The 19,258-nt window shown below is 33.6% G+C and overlaps 1 protein-coding gene across 6 annotated transcripts in view; it reads left to right on the top strand.

Annotated features, from left to right (window-relative positions):
- DGKB (diacylglycerol kinase beta) overlaps positions 1-19,258 on the top strand; it is a gene marked incomplete at its 3' end in the record, with an annotated part of 654,267 nt that overhangs the window by 143,626 nt on the left and 491,383 nt on the right. For all 6 annotated transcript variants that reach the window (XM_080942285.1, XM_080942284.1, XM_080942287.1 and 3 more), the window contains one exon: positions 5,052-5,150. In XM_080942285.1, coding sequence (XP_080798411.1) covers positions 5,052-5,150 — 99 coding nt within the window. The remainder of the gene's footprint in view (positions 1-5,051; positions 5,151-19,258) is intronic.

The following is a 19,258-nucleotide window of genomic DNA, read 5'->3' on the forward strand; positions in this document are numbered from 1 at the left end:
CTTAAATATCATTATTAGATTGGTCAATAAATCTTAAAACACAAAAGATAAAAATCTACTCCTACATTTTTAAACCAGTGAAATGTGTCTTGATGTACAACTCAGTCCTTCCTTTAGAAATAAACACAATTTAAAAGTTTGAAGAAGAAAATAATAGTATCAAAGGAAAAATCAAAGAAAGTGAATAATTGAAATTTGTTCTTAGTAAATATTTAAGACTAGTACATCCCAGGGGATAAGACATTTTGTAGACCTAAAACTAAATTCTAAGAAAGACATTGTGTCACTTACATAAATATTCATAACTAACATGGGGAATTGGCAAATTCTCAGGAAAAGAACAGTGAAAAGCTGTATCTCCTACTTAAACAAATATTTTCTGTGCTTTTAACTTTGTTCCTTTCAGCCAGCCAAAGACTCATCATTGGTTTCATTTCTTTTTCTCACTGTTATACTGCCACCACTGATATCATACTGTCAAGTCTGATTTACATCTGCTGTGTATGTCCTTGTCATGGTGTTTACTCTGTTTAGTTGTTTCTAGTCAAGAAAGGGTGACTGCTTGTTAGGCAGGAATCACTAGGCTGTGAGGTTAATGCAACTATTCTACATTAATAAGAGAGTTCCTATCTTATGCATCTGAATTACTAACTAGATATCCTATAAAACATATATTTAATAAAATAATATGCTCCTGACAATGACATCTAAGCTTTTTAATTCATAGACAGTTTACTATTTAGTGAATATTTTCATTAAGGAAGTACCCTGAATTTGTAAATATAGATTTAATATATAAGTGTAAACTAATAAATATATTACTTTAAGTCAGGTCATTGAACTTTATTTGTAAGAAGGACTAATTTTTTTGTTTCTGAATTTTTAGATTCTAATGAATACTTTTTTTGTTTTTCTATTTTCTACTATTCATTTCTACTACTAGCTCAATATATCTCCATAAGACTCTCTCCTTCCCTCCCTCCCTCCCTCCCTTTCTCTCTCTCTCTCTCTCTCTCTCTCTCTCTCTCTCTCTCTCTCTCTCTCTCTCTCTTTCTCTCTCTTTCTCTGTTCCTTTCTCTCTGTCTCTGTCTCTCTCTCTCTGTCTCTGTTCCTTTCTCTCTTTCTCTGTCTCTCTGTGTCTCTGTCTCTGTCTCTGTTTCTCTCTCTCTCTCTTTCTTTCTCTCTCTGTCTCTGTTCCTTTCTCTCTGTCTCTGTTTCTCTCTCTCTCTGTCTCTGTTCCTTTCTCTCTGTCTCTGTCTCTCTGTGTCTCTGTCTCTGTCTCTCTCTCTCTCTCTCTCTCTCTCTCTCTCTCTCTCTCTTTCTCTTTCTCTTTCATCCAAACTTGAGACATATTTTACTAATAAACATAGTGCTGGCTCTAAATTAGGTGCTACTGTGAGCTGTCAAATTCTGAAATCATTTCCAAGTATTTAATTCAAGTCCAAAAAAAGCTGGTTCATATTATATGACTTTACTAGATATATGCCTGTATCTGTTACCCTGAAAGAGAGTTTCTGGGTATCTTAAAAATAAACGTTACATTTCTACATACCATCTTTTAAAATATGAAAAGATAGTTGTGGACAACATTTTCAAAATGACTTTTGAAAGGTGGAAACTATTTCTCTTGGAAATTCTGCTCAAGAGGCAGGATGCATCTGTGATATAGTTTATTTATGACCTCAAGGAAGACTTCTGTTTGTCTGTCTTTGCTTACTTTGGGGTCTTGAAGATATGCTGTCACTTTGTCACCCTTTTCATACATCCTGATGCATAGGATGGCATGGCAACATGTTGTCCGAACCAGATTGTCATGCTGTCACACAAGGCTACAAACTAGAGAGTTTTAATAATAAAGATGCGCTTCATGTACTCTGGAGGTTGAGCACTTTCAGCTCAGGGGACATTTCATATTAAAGAAGATTTTTAGAGTCAGATGACATTATTTGTCAAGAGAAAATCAGTATTTGTCTCCCAATTCTTTTTCATTGATAATGCCCCTGGGGACCTCTCTCATATCTCCACTAGCTCAAGTCAGCTCTCTAAGGCTCCATCTCCCAATACCATCTACATTTAAATTTAGGGATTGCTCTACAGGAACAGTAAAAAGTGTTTTTAAGAAACAGCACCGATCTCAGAACCTTGCTATGGTTGGTAATAGAGACTGACCACTTTCCCTTTGTTATTAAAAAGACACACACACATTCTCAGAAAACACATTATCAGTAACGTAAAGAAAGCCAATTTATTGTTTTAATGCTATTATGTAATTTCTTCTTAGTTGATGACTGTATTTTTAATAAACTCTCTTTCTTTAGAGGATTTTCAGTTTACAACAACGATAACACAATCATTTATAACTGAGCGTCTTGATTTGCAGCTCTTTTGTATTTGTTTTGTTGGTTGGGTGGTTTTTTTGTTTCTGTCTTGTTATCAGGTACACTTCTGGGCAATGTGAGGCTTCACTGACAGCTGCTTCACAATTTGAATCACAGCTTGTAAAACTAGTAATTTCTTTAACAATGTGGCCCACAGCTTTGGCCTTTTCCTCTATAAACAATGTCATGGACTAGATAGCTACTATTCCAGGTATTTGATTATAGTTTTCACAAAAATTAGGTAATTCAGCATATGATTAATAAATATAAATCTCTTAAGACATGTTGCTTTTAATATGTGTTTCTGTTTTACTGACAATTTACTCACATTATGGACCCTGCTACTTGCTGCTACTTCTTTAAGATTGAATAGAAAAACTCAAGAGATACAGGACATTGTGGCAGTTAAATTTGAAAACACTATTTTGTGCTTAGATCTATAAAGACAGCATTCTATGAGATATATTGAGTTATATCATTACTTACACTAGTCTACTGGTCAATTGAATATTTCTAAGTTCTTAGTTCTTTCCATTTAGGCCTAAATATAAAAATCTGTCACTAATTTTAATGTTTTATTTGAAATACATTAGATGGGGAGGCACATGAAGTTGAGACTCAGATACTGTCTTTGAGCTATGCTGGGTTGAGACTGTGTGTTCCTTCCTTTTCTGCAATTTATGCAACATGTCATTATAGGATGTCCCACTGAATACAAATTAAAGACAGTCTCACTCTGCACACACAAAGTTTGCCTTATCAGAGTGTTTTAGCCTCTGCAGGCTCAGTTTTGAGGTAGTTTCACCATATTAAAGAGTAAAAACTTAGTCTCTGTGACAAGCCAAAATCCAGTGGAGGCTGAAGACACTGGGTCTGCCTTGGGTTTGCATCATGTCAATGGACATACTTTCTAGAGCCACTATAACAAAATGACAAAAACTAAGTGGTTAAAGACAACATAAATTTATTCTCTTAAATCCTGAAAGAGAAGAAACTTAACATAACAGTGTCAGTAAGGACATTAGTCCTCTGAAGCATTTAGGGATGAACCCTTTGACTTCTACTAGATTCGGTAGTTTCTAGAAATCTCTGGTGTTGCTTGCATTGTAAAGACAACATTAATATCCCAGCCTAGATTATCTCATGTGGCCTTCCATCTGTATCAGTATTTCCTGTCCAGATTTCTGTCTCATTATAGAGCTTTAAGTCAAGGGCCAGACACATCCAGCATGATTATATTCTGGCTTGAGTATATTAACATAGGATGTACTTGCAGAAAAGGTTCATTTCCACTTCATATCAGGAGTTAAAATTTTTATCTTTACATATTTATGTGGGAGCATTTTTACCTCATCCCTGACACCTTGTTACCTAATCTATGTACACAGAATCATATTTATTTTATGAGAACAATTTCACTAAACCAATAATATATTTAGAGGTATTTTAAGGAAGTTATAGTTGTATTGCCCAGGCAGAATATAGGCTTATTTGATTCTATTTTATACAAGGATTCATTTGCTTCTTTGTCTCTAATTCTTTTTATCATTTGGCAAATATTATCAGTGCCTAAGAGGAATCGCGACCTGCATTTATATAGAGAAGTTTATGTGCTACTGTGAGAAGGAGTTGTTAATTGTAGACAGATGTGTAAAAATACTTTTATTTTGTATAATGCAGCCTAATGGGCAGGAATTATAGCACAAGTACTTGAACTCTAAAGCAGGGCCTCTATATGACAAACGCTGGAGAGTACAGGCCAGCACAAATCCTCCATCAGTGCAGTTCCATCACCACCATTAAATCAACAATGAGCTTAAGCCCAGTGGCTAATTAACTGCTTATATGGGGAGTTAATACAGCTAAAGCTTAAATGGAGTGACCTTCTGAAATGAGTGGATAAACCGAAACTAAAAAAAAAAAAAAAAACTGTCGTTTTTAATTTTTTAACAACACACTTGACATATGAATATTATACACTAAATCAGTATCAAGTATTGAAGGGAGAAATTTCGGAATATCTTTGAGTGAGAGTTATTTTCATCAAATCTTTCATAAAGACCGTATCCTTAATTTCAAAACATCACTACTTTATTATTTGCTATACTTACACTTTAAAGGCTGATAGAAATATCAGCTAAGATTCATACCCATTGTAAAATAAATATCACATTATATGATTACATGTTAACCTAATGTCGGGCTGATAAATACAATATAAAGATCCACTTCTATAATCATAATCATCTTCTTTTATTTATATCCTGCTCCTACTGAGATGAATCTCAGGTTACATTTACATATTGAATTACAAAGTTAAAACTAATGATGGGATCAATTATGCCCCATACTGAGCTGTGCACTTTGGAATGACTTTGAGAAAACATGAGGGTCAAAAAGAAAAAAAAAAAAAAAAAGAAGCATCCACAGTGCACAGTGGTTTCAAGATTATATTGAAGGATAAGCAAGGAGACACTGTAGTTGGCAATAAATTAATTGTGTTGCTAAAAGAAAGCAGGGTTGTTTAGTGTAAAAATTTCAGTAAGTGTCTGAGACTGTTCTTATAATTATCCTAATATACTTTTAATATAATATTGTATCTTGTCTGTAATTCACTTTTCCCTGGATGCTGTTGTCATGTAGGTTTGATATTTTGCCTTTCTCCTTCCCCAGCTGCACAATAAATGTGCTTCTCATCTGAAGCCTGAGTGTGACTGTGGACCTTTGAAGGACCATATTTTACCACCCACCACAATCTGTCCAGTTGTATTGGTGAGTTCCTTTTTATCATTCGGGTTTCACTTGTGCATACTGTGAGAAACTGGAACACTATACCAATGAGTATTTCTGGAAGTAAATATTCATTACTTAAGGAAGAACCCTGTCAGCCGAACCCACATATCAGTGCAGAGCAGAAACCTCTGCTCACAGCATCCTCTTCTCATGTGCATTCACGATGAGGTAAGGGATGCTCAAATTGACGCAGACTCCGTTGTTTTCTTTTAGTCATGCTGAACTTACCAGAAACTGTATGGGCAGAATGCTTTTACACTTTACATACTTTATAGATGTAGCTTCCCAGAGAATGAGGTTATTCTTGTGGGCATTTTTGCAAGGAATATACATTCTATGTCTAAATTTTGAGGTCTCTCTTTTAGGCCAGAGGCTACCTTGAAATACGTTATGCATTCTTACTAGCGGTTTTTTAAAAATTACTGAACAATAAATTTTCCTACCTGCAGATTATTTACCTATTAAGTAAATATAGAAATAAAAAAATATGTAGAGAAGTAATTATGAACAGTCTAAATAAGGATGCAAACAAGTATTCAAAGACAAAGTTCAATTTCAGAAAACTAACTGTTAGTGAATTAAAAGTTATTTCATAAAACAAACTACATTATATCTGTAACACACATCACTTCTCTTCAAAAGCAATCTAGGAATTAAATGGCTAGAACTTTGTTTTTATATAATAGAACAAAAACATTAAATGTGTTACATAAATACTTTTGTAAAGGTCAACTGATAAGTTAATCAAATTACTCAGTTTTCACCCACTTATAATTCATTTTTGTGATTTTATGCAAAATTCGGATAGTTTTTTAGAATACTTTTATATACAAAGTTATTATAAACTCCTTATTGTGTTGAATTGCTAAAAGAAAGAAAGAATTATCTTCAACTGCTGAGGATAGAAGTAATTAATTTTAATATTTTCCAGTGTAATACTTGTTAAATATAAATAATAATAGATTATATAAATCTACATAAATTAATATAGTATATATTATATTTAAGATTATATAAATATATATATATATAAAATAAAAGAGACTAATTAGAAATGTTGAAAGTCATAAAATACTTTATATTATAAAGTATTTTTCTCTGTTCTTAAGCACTTGGAGTAATGAAGGAATTTTACTTGTTAACTTTTTCTTTCTACAAAATATTGTAATTTTGATGATTTAAATGCATCTTTGAGATCATATTTTAATTTCAACAAAAGGTCTTTGGTTTTGTAACATTAAGATTTTTTCTGTGGGATATCCTGCTCAATGAGAACCATTCACATTCAGACCAGGCTCTGTCACATACTATCAACCATGAGTAGCAGCTCTTCTATCAGTCATTTCTCGGGCAGTTAAAGGCTTGACAGCATGTGTTAGGATATTCCTTCCTTCCACAATGGAGGCAAATCTCCATTCCTGCATTTGGAGACTTTTGATTCTTAAAAGTTATTTTTAATCATCAAATATTTATGTGGTATCCATCATGATGTATATATCTCAATGTTTGCTATTGGATCATTAGAATATGGTTTATTCAGAATTATGTTCCTGTCTGAAGCAAATCCTTAGCTACATTTAAATCACTGTCATCATGTCTCACTCGGTCTTGGATTTTTCTTGAGACACTCTTTCAGCATCTTTGCCACCTGGATGGTGACAGGTGTGTCACTTGGGTCTTGTTACTTTTGTCACAGTTTTCACACTTACTATGATACCGTGGTTCTGGTTGACCCCATGTGACTTGGACAATTGGGGGGCTGGGATTGTATGTCCTAGTGGGGTTCTTACAATCCTGCTCCTTTCCCCATCTCTAAGCTGCTTGCTGGGTCCACATTCTAAGAGGCAAATATGAAATAGCTCTCATGTATTAAATAACTACCAGAATTCCTTATTGGAATTCAAAACAGTCTTCTAAGGTAAGAAAAAGTGCTTAAATGGATCAACCCACTCCATCTTTTGCAAAACACATAAGACTCTGGAAATCAAGGATAATTTAATTGCTTGTAATTTTCTTTCTGTTTTTATTGGATATTCTCTGTATTTACATTTCGGGATATTATTCCCTTCCCCCAATTCCATCACCCCTTTTCCTCCCATTCCTCCCTGAAGGTGCCTCCTCTCCCAACCACCCACTCACACCTCAGCATCTTGGCATTCCCCTACACTGGGAAAATGAGCCTCCACTGGACAAATGCTCTCCTCTGCTGCATATGCTTCTGGAGCCATGGGTCTCTCCATGGGAACTCATTGGTTGGTATTTTAGTCCCTGGGACCTGTGGTAGGTTTGGTTAGTTAATCTTTTGTTTTTCCTATGGTGTTGCAAACCCTTTCAGCTCCTTCAGTCCTTTCTCTAGCTTCTTCATTGGGATCCTCTTGTTCAGTCTGATGGTTAGCTGCGAGCTCCTCCTCTGTATCAGTATGGTTCTGGAAAAGCCTCTAAGGAGGCATCGATTTCATATTCCTGCCAGTAAGCACTACTTGGCATCAGCATACTTGCTTGGATTTAGTGGCTGCATATGGAATGGATCCCTAGGTGAGGCCGTCTCTGATTGATCTTTTCTCCAATCCCTCCTCCTCTATTTGTCCCTTTATTTCCTCAAAGTACATCTGTTTTCTCAAGACTTAGCAGTCACGTGTGTGTTAACAAAGCAGGTGATAATACTTTGTCTTAGGGTTTCTTCTTTCATGCAAATCAAAAATGAAAGGTTATTTTTGTATAATCGAATAAATACATTGGATATTATATTCATTAACTATTTAAAGGTTCATCTTTTAAATCAAATGTTGTCCAGCCTATAAAATTGAGTAAACTGTACAAACTAGTAGACATTAACCTTACTAACCTGTGGACCCTCATGATCATCCAAGGAAAGAATTTACAGGATTATCTGCTATAACATTTTAGTATTTATTTTAAAAAAAAACTAGTGGGTCTTAAATCAAATAAAAGTTAGCTAAGTTGGTTTTTATTGTTGATTTCCTTTATTGGACAATTCATTCACTTTAATTGTCTATGATAATAGAATTTTGAGATTGTAGCCTTCCTGAAGCCCAAAGTGTTGAACTTAGATATTGTGACATGGTCACTCATGTCATCTCTGTCACCCCATACAAAATATCAAAGAAGTAAAAATTGCTCCTGGTATGTAATCATCACTTAGCTTTTTTGTTGAAGTCCTTGTTATTGAAATTAGATGCACAGAGTATAGCGATCACCCTCCTACAAGACACATTTTGGTATTGTTTAGTGTACCCAGCATTATGTAGTTACCAGCCCTCATCTCTTGACAATAAAAGTGACTGTTTGGGGCCTATGACTTCATTTCTCTTTGGTATAATCTCTTAAGTGCAAAAAGTTTAATTACAATTGACATGCTGTTTGTTTATGGTTAGTATTTCCCCTATCAGAAATAACATTCTATAGCCTTACCACCATTCAAAACTGTCAATGTTTTCTACTGGAGTGGTTCTGGTGGCTAAAAGGTTTCCCATTATATTTAATATCCACATGTTTAAGCTCCCCATTGCAAAATGGGCCGTGAGAATGAAGGATGCCATTACCTTGTCAAAAAGTTAAGTTCATTTAATATGAAAAGTTGATTTATGATTTGCTTTGTTTAGTGAAATTAGAAGTTGCTATCTGTGTCACATGTAACTTTAATCACAGAGAAAAGATATCTGATATGGGACAGTGACATGGATGATCAAAAGATCTTTACAACATTACAAAGCAAGGATAACTGGATGAATGTTATAGCAGAAACCAGAAGTTCAGACGTAACATTATGTCGGATTGGTTCAGATGAAGGAAATCTGCAGTCACGGTTCTGGGAGTGCATGGAGATACTCTGAGAATGGTTTATTGGAGGCTGCTCCTAACACTACCCAGAATAACTGCAAGAACTTGCTCCACTGATTACTCTTTAATAATGATGACTGAGGGGAGCTGGGTGAACTTACTTTGTGGTTCTCAATATTGGTGCTAGAATATTTTTTTTTTAAAACTGGAAGCCTAGAGTCTTCTTTATTAGAACCATTACTCAGTGTAATGGTTGGGAATGTGGATAGCTTTTCAGTGGTGTTAAAAACAAAGGAGTATAAAAGAAGGACACAGCTACTTCATCAGTCACAGATCACTCAGTGAAACTTCTAGAAAAGAAGAGATCTGGAAGACTGAGTGGGAATAAAGTAGCATGGGATAGTAGTATACAGAATATTTAACAAGACGCTGCTGTTCAAGTGTGATATAAGAGAATGCCATTTTCTTCAGAATGATCAGAATGGCTGACACACACACACTCACACACACACACACACATATTATAAATGATTGTATATGTGTAATATAAAATCATCAATAAGCAAACAATACAATTCAAAAGACCAAGAGACCAAAATAGGCATTTGAAGCATATGTATATGTTTTATATATATATATATATTTGTATTTAGGTATTGTGTTATCATTTATCAGGAAAATACATGATACTAATTATAAAGCTCAATACCACATACACAACTGAAATATAAGAAGAGTTAAAGACCTAAATTACCATTTAAACAAGTGGTGACTCTTACAGGCAGAAGAATAAGTAAAGAGGCAAGTCTAGACCATGCACAGTGAGTCATATGCATGTAGGTTCTGACATTTATTTTGTAATTTTACCAAATGAGGTAATAACATCTCTCTTCGGTAAATGGAGCATGACGTGTTAGTTCAGAAACATTTCTATAAAATATGCCCCGGATTAAAAAATTATTATTTCATATCATCTGTTACTATTAGGATTGCTCTGGAACTTAAAATTTAAATTTTAAGCTTTAATTGCAAAAGTAACTAAATATTTATAAAATCTAAAAAGACATATTTTAAATCTTTAGTTCAGTAATATAATATAACCTTATAATAAATAACATCTGTGTTAAGTAGATCTTTTTCTTATTTCTGCAACAAAACTAGATATGTCATGTGACATGCTGCCTTAATAATTAAATACATATAATTACATATATTTCCATTTATTATGAATTTCTATGAGGAATAACAACATAATTTCTCTAAAAGAGCATATCTAATGTAAGTAATGTTTGTGGATACCACTTTGCTCATTCCTTATTATGTTAGGAGTAACTGCTTAGTGGAAATCTTCAAAAAGGCCACTCTCACTTGACTTCTCCTCAAAAGTGCAAGATATCACTGCCATGTACTATTCTGTTCTAGAAATGTCTCTGTTCTACAGGGATTTCTTTTTTCTGCACTTTACTCCCATCTGCACCACAGGACCATAGTAGATGAGATATTTGTGAAATAGACACCAACATTGGCAGGTATAATTAATTTTTAATTCTAAATTGGCTTTAAATGATTATCTCATCTCCCTTTAAACTCAAACATATCACAGCAATGCATAATCAAAGCAGTATCCATTAACAATAAGAGAATGCATGTTATAAATTGATCTATTTAGCATTTTCTTTTTTTATTTTTTTAACAACTTTATTTTACAAAACAAAGATAAATGTACAGATTTTAAGCATTTTTTGCATAAAATTATACAATACATTTTTGTCAGTACTTTTTTTTTTAAAGGTATGATAGTGTGATAAAGATCCCACCAGTAACAATGAGCATAAAGTACATGTAAAACAAGATGCAACCTGGAAATAGTCAAAGTTTTCTTGGTGTGTAAAGATTTTTTTGCTATCCATTTGAACAACTAAGGCTTTTCTGTGGAATAATTACATATATATATAATATATATACATATATTATATATATATATATTACCAAGTTTTAACAAGTTTTAATAAAGAAGTTTATACAAGTGCCAACAGAATAACTAGTGACGCTTCTTAGATCATATAAAGTAAAAGCAAATTATTTGAGTGATTTAGGATCTAAGAATATTCCTTAGCTTTGAGTAAAATGGTTCTGCTTTTACCTCTCTCTCTCCTTCACTGCTAACTCTGTAATGTGGCCAATTATGGTGTTACTGCAGCAGCCATCTACGTAGTCCTACGTATAACACCCTCAGAGAACCATATGCCATATTAACTTCTCCTCTTCCGATCTCTCTTACTCTTCCACAATTTTAAGCCTTCTAAATTATACATTGTAAATATGGTGATTACATCTTAAATAGCATAGGGTATGTGAAGTCTTCCTTGGAGCATGTGTTAAGCTCAGTCACTACTCCACAGAATGTCAGAAGGTCTGTTAGGCAGTGAATATGGTGTGCGAGTCTTCTTCACAGCTCAGTTATTATGGGATCTTTTTGCGTCTACCTATCACTTACCTCACACAAGTGAGAATTAATAATAACAACCCCAATGGTGAACATCAGCCAGTGCTACGAGGAGGGATGCATCTGAATTCTCTACAACTCTCAAACTTGTGAACCGTCTGTAACTTCCTTACGCCAGTTCTTGAGCTTCCATAGAGGTAGTGTGTGGTGGGGAGGTGTGAACACTTGGTTGAGGTTGGAGTTTGCTGCTCTGAGCTTCACATTCTACTTTTTATACTGTTTCAGATTCTTTGCTCTTCTTTCTGACTTACCTCTTTCCCCTTGGGCTACAGCCACAGAACTCAAGTATTTCCTAAAAATTTTCTGCATAACCTACCTATGATTTGATGATTTGTACCCATGCAGTTTTCAGCTTTTTTTTTCCTTTGTCAAAAGAATGGGGATAAAGTACATTGTCAGTTCTCAATAAATGTTTCATCAGTGTCATTACTTAATATTCATTTAATTAATATTCATTATAGGTCAATTCATAATTGTCATCATGGTAATGATAGGCAAAGGGGATCTCATTTTTTCTATATTTTGAAACTCTAAAACATTCAGTTTCATGGTATTATTCACAAAGGAAAGTTGCTTTGTATTTATTTAATTTTTAAGATGGTCAGAATAAAATAGTAGCATTTAAATTCCAATGGGAGGTAAAGCACATTAGAGAAATATCACATATATAAAATAAGTCTACATTTGTTTCTGGATAGGCATATTCTTCATATATAATACTAACAGTTGTATCATAAGGACAGCACAGAATGCTATTGTGTAATTTTCATATTGTCTATACCTGTGAAATGGACCAAATTTTACTTCATTGTTCTGGCTAGCTTCATAATTCTATATCCTCCTGGTTAGACTAAATTTGCTATAGTATGAGAAACTCATATGTATGCTGACCTCTCTCTTTCTCCTTCTCTCTCTCTCTCTCTCTCTCTCTCTCTCTTTCTCTCTATCTATCTCTTTCTCTCTCACACACACACACACAATGCCATTTCTTAATATAAGAGTCATTATCTATGCCCAATTATATTTGTTTCTACCTAATAGACCCAATGGATTCTGATTTTGTGTTTATTTTAATAGGACTATAACAATATTTGTATAAGTTTGTATGATAGTTTCTACTTGAAATTTAATTGTACACAGAGCCAGTTATAACTCTTTTTAAGGAAACAAATTTGTGCTATAGTAAGTTTATCACAGTTCATAGAAAAGCCAAAACACAGTGCCAATAAAATATAATTTGAAAGTTTGATGAAGATAAAAATCAAATGGAAATCAAAAATATGCACCCATACATAAACATCTCAAAAGGAGATTTAAAACCATAACAAGATAAAAATCTCAAAGTAAATGCAAATGAAATTTTAAAAATTCATATGTGCCTGTGATTCACAAATAAGAATGTGAGATTATCTACTAATAGATGATTTAGGCTCTTCTACAAGTCATTTCCAACAATTTTTAAGGTAGGAAATATAGAAACACAGTACATAGCAAGAAAGTGAGTAAATTTATACCCAAGTAAGTTAGAATTAAAAATGTATGCTCATAATAATATTTTACAAGAAAAAATTTATTCCCCTAAATGTTACAAATTTAACCGTGGTATTTTCTTTACTCAAAGATTTTAGTAGCTTTAGAAGGAAATAAAAGATCCAAGCTTGATAATGTTTACCTAGAGAATTACTTCAGAGTTTTATTTGTATATAAACTCTGAAATCAAAATATGGCAATGGGAGGCATTGCCCCTGTGTTCCAGAAACTGTCAGTGCAACACGGAAGCCTGGCTTCATTTTGTGCTGCATTTAAAAACAATACTTAATAGTCTCCAGGGTGATGGCTTATAGGTACAGATCATTTCCGTATTGCCAAACATAGTAATAATTCTGTGACTATACAAGGAAGTAGTACATCCCAAAAATATTAGATGTATTGCATAGCTGAATATTCATTGTATGACATGAAGAAAATAGCAATTGCAGTTGTTTTTATTGATAAAGGACAGTAAACAATCATCTATTACATATTGGCACAGTTGAAGCATATGCCTAGAGTGCTTAAAGATAAAGAGGGAAATTGGGAAGGAGAAGGTAAGCCAAAGTGCACCAGTATCAGAGTAATGCAGAGTAAGCACCCAGGGCAACTGACCTTTGTCTAGTGCATAGGAGGATTAATAAAGTGTCCTAGATCCCTGGAGAACAGCATTCAAAGGGAAGGACACAATGCTGTTTGTAGAAGAAGAAACAAAACTAACAAGTTTTCTTAATTCTGGATGCTGAAAAAAACAAAGCAAAAAAACAAAAACAACAACAACAAAAAAAAACGAATCAAACTTAATGTAAAAAATCCATGTCTAATCTTTGATTGATTTCTTTCGTGAAATTTCTACACAAGTCTTTTTGGGTCATAAAATTACTCTGAGGTTTTCTGGTAAGGAGAACATGTTCAAGCACATAATGTTGAAAAGAGTAATGAGTAAAACCTGTTCTAAGAGCCTGTAGCAATATTTTTGCTTGTTAAGGGTGCCCTGATTAAATATAGTTATATGACCCTAGATATTAGGGACTAGTGGAAAATCTCAGGACACATGGAATCACACATAATAATGAAGTCTATGATGTAATTTCATGTCACTCTTGTTAGAACATCAGCTGTGTCGAGATTGTTGTGTGATTAAATGGGGCACTTGAAAGAAACTTAAATATCTATCTTTAAATAATGCACATGAATTAAATATTAATTTCTTGATGAGATCACTATTAAAGGAATTTTCCTAAAAGAAGAGTGTTCAAACATTGGATAAATAGAAAAGAAAAAACAGTTTTAAATAATAAATATTAAAGTTTTCAAACCAGAGTAATATCTTAATTACGGTACCCAAAAACAAAAAGCCATCTTTTATAAATTCATGCAGTTTCTAAAATTGTCCATCGTTATCTAATATGTATGAAAATGACGTCCTAGCTTAACACTGACAAGGCAAGCTTTCCATAAACCATGTCTAAAAGGAGTCCAGGAATATGAAATTCTCTATTATGCTTGTCTCCTACCAAGGAGGAGTAGACGGGATGAGATCTAATGACATTAAAGATAATGCTTTGTATCACTGCCACCACCTGAGTGTAAAACGTTGAATGCAACCCAAACCAGATTTCCTCAAAGCCATTAAACATGTATCCACATGCCTTATTCACATAATCTGTGGACTTAATGTTTCTTACTGTTATGGACAATTTAAAAAGGACCCATGTCCATTCCTTCTTCTGTTTTCATATCTATGTTGGGTTTTCAGTTCCATTTTTTTTTCAAATATAAGGACAAATGAATTTATCCCACTGCCTATGAAAACCAGTGTTTCTGTTTACCTGCGGATTGCAATAATTCTGTTGAAGTCTCTAGACCCTCTCCTTGCTGTCAAGTCTAGACAGTAAGACCTTTAACTATACACCACCCCCCCCCCGCCACACACACTCATTCCTGGTTAGTTGGTGTTTTGCTCTTATTGTTGTTTAGCTTGATTTTTAACACTTGACAAATCTAGAGGCATTTGGGAAGAGGAAACCTCTAAGGAGCTACCCCCACCAATTTGGCCTCTAGATTATTTTCTGCTTTTTTGTTCTTAGATAGTTTATGTATTTACATTTCAGATGTTAGCCCGGTTTCCTCCTCTCTCATATCCTTTCCCCAATCTTCTATGAAGATGATTCCTCTTGCACCCACCCACTCCCACCTCAACAACTTGGCATTTTCCTACACTGGGGAAATGAGCCTTCACAGGACCAAAGGCGTCTTCTCCTATTGATGCCAGGCAATGTCATCCTCTGCTACATATACAGTTGGTGCCATGCCACCCCCATGTGTACTTGAGTATTTTCTTAATTTAAGATTGATATGTGAGAGCCCACCCTACACAGCTGATTCTTAGTTGTATAAGAAAGCAGGCTTAGCCAAGTCATGAGGAGCAAGGCAAAAAGCAGCTCTCTTCTGTAGCTTCCTCTTCAGTTCCTGACTCCAAATTTAGGCCTCCCTAAGTAATGGAATGCTCCATGAGACTTGTAAGCTGAAATAAACCTTTTCCTCCCAAGGCTACTTTTGATCAAGGTGTTTTATCACAGCAAGACAGTCTGTCAACTGTCATGGTATTTCTAGCTTCATTTGGATGAGCTATACAAAACTCTACAATCCATTAGTGCTTTTCAAATTGTTTCCCCTGATTATTATTTCGCCTATACCTGCAATTGTTACTGTGCATCTAGGTTTCCCTTTTTTCTTTTTTATTAATTATTTTATTTATTTACGTTTCAAACGTTCCCCCTCTTTGTCCCCATCCACTAGCACACCATCCCATTTCCCTTACCCTCTGCCTCTAAGAGGATGCACCCCCCCACCCATCCACAGAGACAGATGCAGATACAATATGGGACTGAGCCCGCAGACCCCTGTGGAAGAGTTAGGGGTAGGATTGAAGGAGCTGAAGGGGATTGCAACCCCATAAGAATGACAGCGTCACTAAGGGGACTGCTGAGAGCTTCCAGGGACTAAGCTACCAACCAGAGTTATTGCATTATTCATTTCTAACAAGATACGTGTAATATCTGGAAATAATATTATGTTAGAATATAAGCAAAACATGGATTTATAACATACATATGTATATACACACATATAATATTATGGAATAAATACTCTTGAAAAATTAAATGATTACTTGCAAGCTTGTAATTGGCGTGTACACATAAAGAGCATATGAAAAATAGCAATCTAAACTACTGTTGATTCAAACTTACCACTGAAAAGAAGTATAGGCATGTTTTTTAGGATGGATGTCAAATTCTAATAACAGAGCTCAGTTTTATAAAAATTTATTTTTAAATCCATTTATCAGTTATTTTTTTCAAAAAACCAAACATATCTAATTTATTACACACAGATCTTTGAAATTATTTTCTATATATGGAGTTGTGCTTTTAAAATTTGGAATAGTCATATAATGATCAATTATTTATTTGATACAATGTTATTGAAGTGGAACATAACACTTGTATTAGAGAAACATGAAAATAAACTATAGGTAGATTAATTTCATACAAATTCATACTTTTTTGTGAAAAGTATCACATGTCCCAGCGATTTCTTATGCATTTACTATTTTTACCATGTTTTATATAATCTGAATGTGTGGTATGATATAATATGCATAGTTTTAAAAAGAATATATTCTTAGGTGCATACATATGTTCATCTTAAAGAAAATATGGTATTAAAATAGCTTAAGCTAGGTTAAGGGGTTTGGGTATTTTCTAAAAATACAAAAATAATTTGTACTTTCATAAGTCTGAGCATTGTTTACCATTATTTAATAAACTTCACATGTATAAATATTTATTTTAATATCCTCATTTATAATGTAGATGTAAAAAGTAGTTGGCAAGACACTTTAAAATTAAAATGATTTTGCACATCAAATACATTCAAGCTCATTTTAGGATTTTCAGAGAAACAATGTAGTATCTAAAAGCTTACCCAAACATTAAATATATTTTAGGCACTCTCTAATAAATGCTTTTAAAACTCAAATATACACACAAATTTGTTTAGTCAGACTTCAGAGTATTGCACTTGTACCTCACACTACATGCCAAAGTTCCTACTCATGCTAAATGGATTTGAACACAATTTGTGCATGCAGATCTCAAGTGATAGTCTCTTAATAGATGCCAGCCACTCTTTATTGCTACCCTCTTTTATTTCAGTAACATTTTAATTAATTCACACTGATTGAATAAATGTACATTGAGACTTATTTCCTAATGAGGGCGCATTTAGAGGAAAGGTTCTGCATCATCCTGATATCCTGTGGGTAATTATATTCTAATTATATGGTCTTGGAAAAAGAGACTATAACTCAGTACTGATATTGTTTGCTGGGCCCAATTAATTACAAGCACATAATGAAAGTCCATGATAAGGTTGACTGGCAGTCAGTGTAAATTTTGACTCAATTGAATTGTACCTAAACTGAATCCCGAGCTGGACTTAAACCTGGTTAGAGAATGCTTAGGCATGAGATCAGTGGGTATTCAGATGGACAAAAGTCCAGAATGATTTCTATCATTTGCTCTGTCTTCAATGTTTTTTTCCAAAAGATGATGAAAAGAAAATTAAGCCTGGACTGTAACTATTATCATCGACATAATAAATGTCCTATGGATATGGAGTATATAGGTATCAATCTGTCCCATTAGCTTTGAAAAGAGGATTCTCTTTTCTCTATTGCTCAAACATCATTCTTTCTTTCTCTCCCATTAGACTCAAGTGATACAGACATAGGTTCTTTTTCATTAAACACAAGTCTTATATGCTTATTAATGGTAGAAAGAGTTAAATACAGCAAAACCTGTGCTTCTGTGCATGTTCTGTGTGCAGGTACATATGTAATTTTGAAACCCTTGTATTTCAAATTTTCATTAGGATATTTAAATGTACAAGATGAGAACATAGTAAAATAAAACACTTTGAGATCAAAATAAAAGGAGACTCAATAAAAGTAAAATATGCTAAAACACTAAGTTTTTTAAATGAGGTAGTATCATTTCTCCATTTCCTTTCTTCCCTTCAAATCCTCTTAATATCCTTCTTGCTCTTCTTGAAATTTATGGCCTTTCTTTAACTACAATTATGTACAAATATGTACATGTATATCCAGATATGTTCCTAAACACAACCTGCACAGTGCACATAATGTTATTTTTTTCATGCTCATTTCATATAGTGTTGCTTTTACATTTGATTTCAGGAAAAAAAATATATTTTAACGCAAGGTCTTTCACTTGCCAGGAGATTGCCAACTTTGCCAGGCTACTTGGATGGTTAACTCTAGGTATCTGTCTATATGCACCTTATTGAAGCTGAGATTAAAATAACATGTCAGCACGCCAGATATTGATGTGGGTTCTGAGGCTGGAGTTTAGGTTCACATTTGCATCTATCAAATATTTTGCTAACTGATTTCCCCAGGACAAATAAAAATATTTTTGCTGTTACCTTCCTGTAAATACAAGCTTGTAAATTTAACTTTGGTCAAATTTAAAATAGAAGTGATTAGGCAAGAGACTGAGTCTTCCCCAGTGGAGAGGAACTGAGAGGAGGGGAAGAGAAAGAAGAGAAATAAGAAGAGAAGGAAGAAAAGAAGAGGTAGCCATGATAAGAATATTTTATGATGAGAACTTTTTTTCAAAAAATTCCTTACTATATTTGGTTTCTAGAATTTGTATTTTTGATGATTAGATTTTTATTAGACATAACAGTATTTATAGAAAATATAATTTACCATTTTTGACTTGACACTCTTTATTAAAGTACAGCAGTAATGGTTCCATCACATTGATTAAATTCTTGTTATTGCTTGTGTGTCTGAGTCTGGATGTGTAACAGTCTACAACATATAAAACTGATAGTATAAAATTGGAATATGAAAAAATAGTTCTTGAAAAACAAGCTGTATTTAGTTTTTATAAATTAGGTATGCTCAGATATAGTTTATTCTCATGTGTGAGAGAAAATGAACTTCAATCCTCTACCTAAAACCATATACCCTTATGTAAGCATTTTTCTCTATTCTGATTTTTATCTCCTTTTTATATTTATTTTTATTTCAAATATTCTTTAACTTTTATATTTTAATACCAGAGATACATGGTTATATATAGAAGAGAGAAAGCAGTTTAAAATAATTTTGTGTACTGTTAGAATACTTCTGCAATAAAAGGTCTCTTGAATTAAT

The sequence above is a fragment of the Micromys minutus genome, assembly GCF_963924665.1.
Source record: "Micromys minutus genome assembly, chromosome: 1".
Lineage (NCBI taxonomy): Eukaryota > Metazoa > Chordata > Mammalia > Rodentia > Muridae > Micromys > Micromys minutus.